The 12,214-nt window shown below is 36.9% G+C and overlaps 1 protein-coding gene across 1 annotated transcript; it reads left to right on the top strand.

Annotated features, from left to right (window-relative positions):
- The first annotated feature begins 2,991 nt into the window (after positions 1–2,991).
- On the top strand, positions 2,992–9,999 carry LOC103998913 (caffeoyl-CoA O-methyltransferase 5). Its single transcript, XM_065084027.1, has 6 exons — positions 2,992–3,281; positions 8,423–8,913; positions 8,985–9,064; positions 9,149–9,293; positions 9,364–9,495; positions 9,573–9,999. Exons 2-6 carry the CDS (start codon positions 8,833–8,835, stop codon positions 9,864–9,866), a joined length of 732 nt encoding a protein of 243 aa, XP_064940099.1. The 5' UTR covers positions 2,992–3,281; positions 8,423–8,832; the 3' UTR covers positions 9,867–9,999.
- Positions 10,000–12,214: the final 2,215 nt, after the last annotated feature.

Here is a 12,214-nt window from a genome sequence, read left to right as displayed (position 1 = left end):
TCATCGTCCAACTTAATGGTTTGGACTTTGTTATGATGTCCATAGGTGATTAATTCGCTTTAATTCATCATTTATGATCAAGAAAGATCAATGTTAGATATGGTTGTGCAATGAAAATAACTTGACAACAAACTCGAACTCAATTTGAGTCGATCCGCGATATACAATATCGATAAAGGAAAAATAGAATAATTATGAATTTAATATTTAATCATATAGTAGCATAATATGAATTCAATCATTAATAAGACTAAATTATTATGATAAGAATTTTTTTTATCAGAACACTAATGGTTGATATGTGGTAGTAATAGTGAAAGGCTACCAACAATTATTCCACTGTGATGCTGTAGCCATTAGTGGAGGAAAGGCTCATCATAAGGTGGCACATTAGATGACTGACAATTTACATTCTTTTTCCTCTCTTTGTGCAACCATGTTTGACTATATATGTACCAGAAAATGACTTAACCTGCAAGAGACTCTTCACCTTGTACAATTGACTCCAAGATTGGAACTTGAGATTCCAAGCATTAATTGCTGCAGCAATAGCTTTGGCAAACTATGGAAACGAACAAGAAACAGATGCCAAGCACTCCTGTTCATGATCTCTTTATGCTTGCTTTCTAGTGTTTCTTCTCATCCTCTCCATTGACTTCATCTTTTATGGTCCCTCTGTCTCTCTCTCTCTCTTAATGGATGGATCCTGCAGGGGTGGGTGGGTGCTGTGTTATTGTCTGCTGATGGATTAAATATGGATGGATTCTGGAGATGTATTCTACTGGTCCAACTTTGTCATTAGCTGGAATCAGCAACACAAGACAAACACCTTTTTCTCAGAGAAAAAAGAGGATACACATGTCAAATACACAGGCTTAATGATTGATGTTGTTCCCCATTCCTAACTTGAAATAGATTATTCATTGTTGGAATGTTCAGTGCAACCTGCAGGAGAGTAAATTTTTGAATGAGTGTGATGATTGCTTGGTCCCTGCCATGTCTCTTTTTCCTATTTCATATACTCCATCTCCCTCTGCATAAAAGAGAAGTTTAGATTTTAGTGTTTGATTGTTCAGTGCAAGCTGCAAAGTGATTGAATTTGGCATAATTATTACCTGGTCCCTCTTACATCATTCCTTTTATTCTTCTAAACAAGAGAGAAGTTTCCTTTAGATTCTTATTTTAAATAAATATATACTACTTGTAGAGCAACACAAAACAATCACATTTTCCTCATAAAAACAGCAACATATGCCAAAAACAGAGGCTTAACTATTTAACTTGAAATCTACTATTTATTTGATTGTTTAGTGAAACTGCAAAGTGAGCAAAAATATCAGATGTAATCCTCCAATACCACTCCTTTTTATATAATATCGGATGTAATTCTATTATTCTTAAATAAAATTCCTGTGGTTAGAAAGTTTCTGATGTAATTCCTGATAATTTAGTCGGATTTCTTTACATATGCAATGGTATTAACTATTAAGCATGATTCACTTTCTTATCTTATATCATCGTCTTATGTAAAAGAATTATCTGTGTTTTACTTTACGGATGTACTAACTTGATCTAAATAAATTTTTTATGATTAGAAAGTTTCTTGATGTAATTTTGGATGACTTACATAAAAGAAAAAAGTTGGTTGATGGAGTTCCTTGATCTACTGTTCATCCTCCTCTACATAAAAGAGAAAATTCTCTTAGATTGTTATTCACAATAAACAAACACATTTTCCTCATAAAAAGGCAAATATGCCAAATACATGCGCTTAATGATTGGTTGTGTTCCCCATTCCTAACGTGAAATATATTTTTAATTGTTTGATTGTTGAGTGCAAACTGCAAAGTGAGTAATGTTTGGTCCCTCTCATATCATTCCTTTTTATTCAGTATACTCTTCTCCCTCTGAACAAAACAGTAGTTTATTTTAGATTGTTCTTCACAAAAATTTATAATACTTTTAAAGCAAAAGAAGACAAACACATTTGCCTCAAAAGAAAGCAACATATGTCAGGCACACATGCTTAATGATTGATAGTGTTTGCCCACTCCTGATTTGAAATCTATTTTTCAGTGTTTGATTGTTCAGTGCAAACTGCAAAGTGAGTCAATTTGGTATGAGTATATTGATTGGTTGGTCCCTCTGATATCATTCCTTTCAGTTCAATTGTCTCCCTCCACATCAGATATATTTATATTAGATTGTTATTCACAATTAAATTTATTTTAGGTTTAACATAATTATCTTCTAATCAGGTGTTGTATAATCTTCCATTTAAACTAATATTTCTTAGAAGGCAAACATGTTATGGTTTAATTTTAAATTCAAATGATTGCATATTGTACAAATTAAAATGATTAAAAGTATACATGGACCAAATCATGATGAAATTTTCAGAATACTTACATTTAATATCATTTAAAGTATCATCAATGATTTGGGTTCTTGTATTAATTGGTTTTCAGCATATGAGTGGTTTTACATCATTTCTTGCTGTGCATGGTTAATAGACATACAACATATATTTTTGTTTGGTTGCATACAAATATTAAATTATCTGAATGATCCTTAAACTTTATTTCTCAAACTATATATTTTTTAGCAATCAAAACCTTCCATTATTTATTATTGAGGTTAGCAAGAAGAAAAAAGTGTAGTCATAATTTACTTTAGTATTTTGCTGATTTAATTTCAAAATTATATGTGAAATAAAAATAATTAGTTCAAACTGATTGTAAAAACTATTGATTTTTCTATGTTAATTTTGATATTTTTATTTTTTTATTGATTTTGATTGTTGATTGATATGTCAAGTGCATTCTAATTTTAATTTAATCAATTTTTTTTATTTGGGGGTTTTTTCCTCTCAATTTTGATATTTTATAGTTTTTATTTATTTTGATTGTTGATTGATATGTAAAGTGCATTTTTATTTTAATTTAATTATTTTTTTTCTTAAAGGCGTTTACTCCTTTGACTCACTTGGCTCGTCTTCTTGATCGCTCTGTTCCAGCTTCCAGTCTTTCCCCTTCCTCCGATCCTTCGTTCTACCTCCCCAGTCCCTATCGGATCCTACCCTTGCTTTGAATCGAAGCGAAGAAAAGTAGCGGATGGGCTACGGTTGCTGAGGAATTAGGTTTTTGGCAACAAGAAATGGGGTCTACTCGTGGAAGTCGATCGTCCACCAAGATGCGGGATTCTGCCGCCATGGCTGCGGCCATGGATGCCCGATTCAACTCTCTGGAGCTCAGGGTATCCTTCGGCGATGTCTTCAGCGGGTAAGTGCCGAATCCATTTAATGGTTTTGTTCTAACGTACGTCAAAAACCTTTTCCTTCTTGATATTGATTGTTGTGCTGGTTCTGTTGATTTGGAAAACATTGGTTTCTTCGGTATTATTGGTTTCTTGATTCTTGATTTCTTGATGCTGATTTATATTGTTCTGTTATTGCTCTTTCTTTTTGATAGTTGGGGAAGTATTAATGAATGGCTTGTGAATGAAAGATGCATTACATTTGGCAAAATGCAAAGACAACACGATCTTGGGCTTGCTGATGCATCCAAACAGTAGCATTCAAGATAGCTCGAGACATATTGGTCTTTTGTGCTACTGACGTGACATGCATCCAAGTCATACGGAGAGGATGGCTATTGATGATTGTCAATGATGGATCGAAAGTTGAAATCCATTGGAAGTTAGAAGGGAAAAACATGGTTCAAATGGACCTTATGGACAAAGGAAATTTGGTAGCTTTGATGAGTGATTGAGATAATTTGTGGATCTAATGGCATAACTACAATGTTCATTTGTTGATGGAAGGTAAGGTCCTTGGATGACTTGTAATTGTAGACGCAATTACATAAAGTCACCTTCTGAGTTGTGCCAGCAGTAAACTATTCAATATCTTAAATGAAAGTTGATTGTGTGGGAAGTAAGTTTTTGGACAAAACATACTAACCCTGCAGAATGAGAATGTCTGGAAGATAAAGAATTAAAATGAAACTGAAGATGAAGAAATAAAATATTGGTCACTCATGCCAGGTATTGGTTGCGCTGGTGTATCTTGTGGTGCTGATCAACTCTGGGTGCATATAACCCTCATTAAATTTTTTTTTTTCTTAAAATAATAATTAAAATATGTTTATAAGATCTGTTGTGGATCATATATCAAACATACATATGTAAAAATAAAAGTTTTAAAATTACATGAAGTTAGCACATTTTACATGATACAGGATATATGTATTACCCATACATCACAATTATATAAAGTACCATGTTGGTTCGGGTGGTGGATTTAGGTTCACAATGTCAAGTGTGTGGGGAGCAATATTATAATTCTGAAAAATATTATATGAATGATATTGTTTCCACGATTTTTAATATTGATAAAACTAGAAACTGCCACCGCCGAGGGGGAGATGGTTATTCTAGGTATGCAAACCAAAAGAATGATGATGCAACAAGTATCACCAAGGTCGTTAAGGATGCAAACCAAATTTCCAATTTTCGGTATGCTGTCATCAATTGCAGTAAACTTGCATATCCTTTGTTAATCCATCTTCAAATTTCATTACACCATATTCAAGGCAAGTTCGAGAGTAATGCTAGCTGGGATAGTGGTATAGATGAATTACAGGGCCCCAGGACTATTTTCAACTGTGAAAAACCAAGTAGCCTAGTATCACAGGCACTGGTTCTATACTCATACCAAGGTCAAGGATAGATGAGTCTAAAGGAGGAACTGCTCGAACCACTGTAAGATAACATATTTATTTGACAGCAGAAAAATATTTATTTCATCCTAATACAACAAATAAGGTAGAAAATAGAGAAAATAAGTGATATCTGCTTCAGAAGATGCATCTGATGGATTAGCACTGAAATTTTCAGTTCAGAAGGGAATAGTAGACAAGATGATGTAAGTTTACTTTGGTATTGTGATGCGGAGGATTATCAGGATATTCTGAACCTAAAGATAGATCTTTATTTCCATGGTCCAATCTCAAAATCAGGAAGGTATTCAATGTCTAACATTAAATCTATATTTTAAGGATCAGCTATCAGTAGGCAAATCAGGTACCATAGTAGTACACTCTGTGAAAGAAATTTTGGACTACACAGCATTTGATTATAATATTAAGGTAAAATGACTATCAGATCTTGGGATTAAAGATCTTTTATATTCTTCTGATGTGGGTAATTGAGATATTATGTTATTTCAACCTCTCCTACATGGTAGCCACTCAGCAGGTACACTTCATCTGAGGATGTGTCTATAAGTGGCTCAATAGTTCTCCATAGAAAAAATGATGAACCTGGTTCTCCTCGTTTATGAAAGTCTAAGTTGGGAATTCAAGCAAAGACATCAAGCATCTCCACCGATAATAATGCTATGAACCTTGCAGAGGTTTCCTTATATTAGAACAAATACATGCATATAGAAGACTTGGATACTCTATTTCTGACCCTTTACTTCATGCATATGATGGCACACCATAGGCAGAAGCTACATTACAAGGGGGGCTGAGAAAAGGAAGTTATTGGTAAAGACATTTACTGAACAAAAAAAAAGAAGGATTCTATTTAAAATGAAATGATTGAAAGGACAAACATCTTAGAATCATCTAGGTACATGAACTTTCAGATTTTCAATGATTAGGAATGTTATGTTTAGTTCTTGGTTGTAATTATTTCTTATAAGACTAGCAGCAGCAGCAGCTTTTTCCCTGCATTATCATTGTTGACAATTGCTTCCCTATAGGAGGTGCTGTTTACGAGCTAGACGTATTCATTTAGATTATATGCTCTAACTATGTCATAAGAATCTGCTACTTTTGCGATTATTCTTCTGTATTGTTAATTATGATTCTTTTGTCATTAGTTGTACAAAAGCTTGATAATCATAATGAAGATCGCTACAGCAACTAGATATATTTGACAAAGAAACTCGTTAGAACCATGTAGTCCCGGTTAGATTTGTGGGAGCTTCTTAGGTTGGTTAATTGGAATTAACTTGGAGAGCTTTTTAGATATCTATCATTCCATAGATCCTACTAGATTTGTTCCCTTCTAGTTCATGACATGAGAATATAGCATCCTTGTTAATTTGGATCTACATATATGGTGATATCCTACAAATTAAGTCACCATAAGAAAAAAAAATGGTTGCTGAAATGTGTGTGTGTGTGTGTGTGTGTGTATATATATATATATCTAGAGGGTTGAGACCTAAAATTTTTTACCTTCAAATCAGTTGTGGGCCTTTAAATTAAAGATCAACTCTGTTGAACATGAGCTACATTGTTCACAGAGACTAATGAAAAATCATAATTTTGAAAGCATCCTTATACATTATGTAAAAGTAAATATATGCAGTTTTGGCAGCATAAAATATATTTTTAGTGGATCAATAATATAGAAATTATATGGATTTTCTATGAGTGAATGCTCTTAGAATTGTTCATTTTGTGTTAGTTTAATGGACACAAGATTTTCAAATCATGTGAACCTTGTTTTTATAGATGTTTTAAATGTTGTAAGATCATGTTTAGCAGAGGTGACATTCAATTTGCAAACTCCATGATTGATTCTAATGTGAAAGGATTGAGGTCTCAAACTTCCACGAGGGATTCTTGCTCAAATCTTTCTTTTATGTACATGTACGCAATTGATCAAATCAAGATCCAAATAAATGCAATATTTAACTAGGGTGCTAATTTTCCCATGTCAGCATCTTTGAAGCATGACATTGTAACAGAAGTTTCTTTGACTGAACGAAAAACTCAAAGCTTTGGCTAAGCTACAATTTGACTCAATGATAAGTCACATAGTAATAAATAACCATCTGCTTTTAGATTGTATTAATGTGTAATGGAATAAATTTTACTCTGATTCAAATTCCTGCAAAGAAAAAATTTCAACATACTTATGGCTAGTTTTAGTAGTCAGCAATATTAAAATCGGAATTGTGTAGGTCAGATGCAGGTCAAACACTACATGCATGACATAGTCTAAAGGTGAGAACTAAAGGTGAGAGAGCTAGCACCCTTCTTCATATAGAAGGGCATGCCATTATACCATTCTTTGGTCTTCATATGTAAACAAAAAATAACCTTGAGAGGTTGCACAACTTAAGCTCACAACTATTATCATCAAAAGAAAACAAGTATGTGGTGCCAGATGATTCAAAATTATGCATCCTATCACTCACATATCATGCAAAGAGTGTCATTCATGATCAGATAGAATGAGAAAAGTACCTGCATTCCAATGGTTTTACTGTTTTGAGTTGAGTTTTTGAGATTGTTCTTCCAGTTGCCACTCCAAATGGATTCCCACCAAACAGTCTAAGGTTAGAAGCCTGGACCAATAGATGGAACATGTGAGTAGGTATACATGAATGTAGCGTACTAAATGAGCTCAAGGTTGGATGGATGGAGAAAAGGAAGAAGAGAAAAGAACAGCTTGAGGTGAAACATTGTAACTACTAATCTCTTTCATTTGTAACATCTCAATCGTCCATTAATGACTTACCTTCCTGTCAACAGCATGGACTCCATCCATCATTCAACTACTAGTTCGTTCCATGGTGTGCGTGCGTATGCGTTTGTGATCCATATTTTTAGTTAAATTAAGAGTCTTTAGAATTAATTTTATCGTCCCTCATGAAGTCTTGTTATGCCTTCCTTCATCTGTCTCTTCTTGCATTGTCAACTCATTAATCTTTAGCTAATCACAATGTTTATAAGTTTGACTAGCACCTATTTGATCTAAACTTAACATCAGTCAAATTGAATTTCTAATCTCTAGGAACATAACCAATCCAAAACCTTGACACAGACATTAAAAAAATATTTGTTAGAAAATGGTTGGTTCAGTGTTTTTGTTATGTTTTTCTTCCTACATCCATTTTTGTAGGTTTCTTCTTTTCTTTTTATAATATTATCATTTTCTTTTATTTTGGTATATTTCCTTTGTCTATCCTGTTTTGTTCTTTCGACTATAGAAGTTTAAATAAATATTCCTTTACAATATGATTAATGCTTGAAATATAGACTTCATACTAACTTATTTAAAAATATATATAATCTCTTAATTTTTTTTAATCTCTCTTTTCATTTAAGAACTGAAGCTAGTAGATGAGGCCTTCTGTGATTTGTATTTTTAATATAATCATATATAATAAGTCACATCAATTATCTCTTATTTTTCTCTAACAACTTGACCATATTTTTTTGACAAATGTGTACCACATATATCTGATTCCACAATTTATTGCACATAAGTTGAATTGGACAAAAGCATCACTACTTTAGTGGTGATATCATAGTCTTTGATTTTTGTTGAGATATCTGATTGATTAGTGTATTATAGATATCTCTTTAAAATGCAATGGATATATATTTTTTAATATCAGGATCTTGGATAACATTAGAGAGACAAATATAAGAGGAGATTCAGAGCTGTCCATGTAACTCTACCAATGGGAGTAGAGAGAGATGGTGTGACAAGAAGTAGCTGTTCAGCTGTCTGAAATGAGAGAGGGTTTGTTACAAGAACTAGCTGTCCAATTAATTGTCTGTAGAAATGTGAGAGAGGGTTTTGGTGTGCTGCAATTAATGGGAGGATGAACAAGATATGTGACAATGGGGCAACCAAAGCAGCACCCACACCCAACTGCAAGTCTCACCGGCTTCGGTCGGCCCTTACTATTTATATGCCCACAGTTTCTCCACCACCCAGACCAGCAAAAACCTTGGAAGCTGATCACATAGTTCTCCTACAACAAACATCAACACAGAGGAAGACACACATACAACAACAACAATGGCTTCTCAGAATGGCCAACAAAGACCGCATCAGGAGGTCGGTCACAAAAGCCTCCTCCAAAGCGACGCCCTCTATCAAGTACTACTACTCTCTCACTTCCTCCTTGCTCTCTCGTCCACCTTTTCTGATCCTCATACTACTTCTTGCAGTACATACTGGACACCAGCGTTCTCCCCCGAGAGCCCGAATGCATGAAAGAACTCCGCCAGATCACCGCCAACCATCCCATGTACTACATATCATGTCCTCATGCTAATTGAGTTGCGTGCAGTGGAAACAGTGCTGTTGTTTTAATCTTGCATGATCCATGCAGGTACATCATGTCGATCTCGGTCGACGATGGGCAGTTCCTGAACATGCTGCTCAAGCTCACCAGAGCGAAGAAGACGATGGAGATCGGCGTCTACACTGGCTACTCCCTCCTCGCCACTGCCCTCGCCCTTCCCGACGACGGCAAGGCACGTATACCCGTCACCTCAGTCTTCAGCCTTTGTTTCTGTTCTCGTTGGTGACATGCTCATGGATCAGATTCTGGCCATGGACATTAACCGAAAGTACTACGAGGTTGGCCCGCCGACGATACAGAAGGCCGGCGTCGCCCACAAGATAGACTTCCGCGAAGGCCCCGCCCTCCCCGTCCTCGATCAGCTGCTGCAAGACGTGAGGGGGTTGATCTATCACTCATGGATGCGACCATTTCCTTCCTCTCCATCACTCGTTCGTTCCTCTGGCTGCAGGAGACGAATCACGGGTCGTTCGACTTCGTCTTCGTGGACGCCGACAAGGAGAACTACGTCAACTACCACCGGCGGCTGCTGGATCTGGTGAAGGTGGGCGGCCTCACCGCGTACGACAACACGCTGTGGGGCGGCGCGGTGGCGGCCCCGCCGGACGCGCCCCTGCCCGGGTACCTCCGCCACTACCTGGACTTCGTGCTGCAGCTCAACCAGGAGCTCGCCGCCGACCCGCGCATCGAGATCTGTCAGCTTCCGGTGGGCGACGGCGTCACCCTCTGCCGGAGGATCAGATGATTTCTGAAATGACATGTCTGTCCTCCGTTCATCTCCAATAAAATATATGCCGCATGAGGCGACTACATTTGTCTTATTCACGTGCTACCCAAAATAATTATTATAGCCAACCAAATAAAGTGAGTGTTATTTACCTTCTTTTTCCTTTTTTTTAATTTAATGTTATTTACTGCTTTAAATTTGCTCATCAATAGCTGTTCGTGATATAAATTATTAATTGAAGAGAATAAAGGTTGTTTATGGATGGCTTCTTGATTCTTTGCCATCGGATTAACTCTATCAAAGAAATCCACTTATATATCCTCTCATAATATTTTAATATGTAATAAAATATATTTTTTTATTCTCTCCGAATAAACCTCCAATTTTTATCGGGTAAAATAGATAATATCCGAATCCGACCGGACTCGATTTTGTTCAAAAGTAAAAGAGAGAAAATCCGGGTAAATAGGAAGCTTTATCGGGTATTCTTTGGCCAAGATCCGAATCCGATCCAATCCAATATCATATCCATCCAATTCTAGCCGTTCTTTTTTCTTCTAATAAATGAAAACATCTCGGCGCAGTCGACCTCCCATCAATTCCTCGCCACCACTGCCGCCGCCTTCTCCTCCTGCACTCGGTTTCGCTGTATTGCGGCGATCCATGGCCTCCACGTCTTGGTCCCTTTCCGCCGCCTCTTTGGCCCATCGTCCCTCGCCGTGGCCGTCACGAGCGCCGCAGAAGATGGCGGCAGCGGTTGGTAGCCTCGGCAGCGTCAGCCTCGGCCGATGCGGCTGTCTCCTTTTGCCCCCGTCTTCGATTCTCCGGAGGAACCGCCGAAGAGGGAACTGTGCCGTTTGCATGGCTCCCGAGGAAGAGAAGATGACCCGCCGCTCCCCTCTCGATTTTCCCATCGTATGCATTTCAACCTGCTATCTCTTGATATTTCTATTTCCAAAGAAATTTTATCTCTTTGGCTTTGATTAGAAGAATTTAGTTCTCAATTTGATAACCAAATTTAACACTTATGTATTTTTTCGATAAAACCAAGTTCAGATTTGGTTTCGATAAAAACCATATTCAACATATTTTTCTAAGATTTGATTAGATATTTGTTGTCTTCCAAATTTGTAGTCGTTTATCTGCAGATGGAGTACCAAAATTGAGCAATTATCTGTAATTTTTGCCATGAAAGGGAATTTATTTCTTAGTAAAGTATTTGGAGTCGAGTGGATTGATTATTCATGATGGGAACAGGGATCTTTTATGGAAGTGCAAGGTTAGAAAGAAGGGTGTGCTTTGTATGGCATCCATAATAGGGGGTTTATTTGTTAGATTTAGGTTAAAGGATTTTGATTAGATGTAGGTTGAAGGATATCTTGTGGCTAAAATTTGGGGCTAATTACATTTTCCCCCTGTACTTAGGTTCTTTTAGCATCGCGGTCAATGTAACTTTTCACGGTCAATGTGACTTTAAAAAGTTACATTGGGTACCTATACTTTTCGAAGTTGCTATAATTGACTCTATTTTTAGCAACTCCGTCTGTTTCTTTGACAGAATCCACTGCATGTGACATCACGTGCAAAATTTATGCCAAAGTGAAAGGTAAAATAGTCGGTCCCCGCCTCGCACCATCGCCATCAACCCCGTTGCTTGCCGCCACATGCATCCCTAGCTTGTCAGCCCTCGCCCTGCACCATTGTAAGCTCCCCACCCCTTCTTGTCGGACCATTCATCCAATGGCGACGGGCATGCTCCAATAGTTCCAGCGCTCCGTAGGTGGAAGCGACCCATTGGCCTGCATCTGAACCATGGTTGGTGTCTCCACTGTAGAAGCCTTTAAAAGCCTTCCCTGATACTTCGGCACCAGTGTCTCCGCCGCAACGGCCCAATCGCAATGGGTGTGTTGATCCTCTGTGTTGACGGTCCCGTGGGTCTCTTCTTCGGGGGCTGACTGTTTAGTTGCAGAATTAAAACTTTTGACACTACTAAGACCTCCTATTGCCTTTCTTTTGCTATGAGCTTCTTTGGACTTCGTAATGATGATTTTCATCTTGGATGGTGTTGAATATATCTAATTATGTTAACATTAATTAGTGTCATATACTATCATATCTTCTTTGTTGGGACCGTTAGAACCCAAAATATTTAATGCACTTACCATATCTCTTCACTTTTTGTCTTCTAGTTTATCCAAATCAGGGAGACCTGCTGTATCTTCTCTATTGTAGTTGTTTCAGACCTCTTTTTTATAGTTTTGTATGGATAATATCAATTTGCTAGTTAAGTGTGAATTTCCAATAATTTGAGTGTTTTCAATACACTGATCCATGAAAATACATAGTAGATGGCTTATATTAATACT

Source organism: Musa acuminata, chromosome BXJ1-9 (assembly GCF_036884655.1).
Source record: "Musa acuminata AAA Group cultivar baxijiao chromosome BXJ1-9, Cavendish_Baxijiao_AAA, whole genome shotgun sequence".
Taxonomy (NCBI): Eukaryota; Viridiplantae; Streptophyta; class Magnoliopsida; order Zingiberales; family Musaceae; genus Musa; species Musa acuminata.
Note: the sequence above shows the minus strand (reverse complement) of the source record. Positions and strands in the feature narration are given on the sequence as shown.

Bases quoted from the DNA above. Each gene is read 5' to 3' on its own strand.
- LOC103998913 (XM_065084027.1), top strand. From the start codon at position 8,833: ATGGCTTCTCAGAATGGCCAACAAAGACCGCATCAGGAGGTCGGTCAC. The intron at 9,294-9,363 runs GCACGTATACCC...CTCATGGATCAG, and splicing joins CCCTTCCCGACGACGGCAAG to ATTCTGGCCATGGACATTAA. The intron at 9,496-9,572 runs GTGAGGGGGTTG...CTCTGGCTGCAG, and splicing joins TCGATCAGCTGCTGCAAGAC to GAGACGAATCACGGGTCGTT.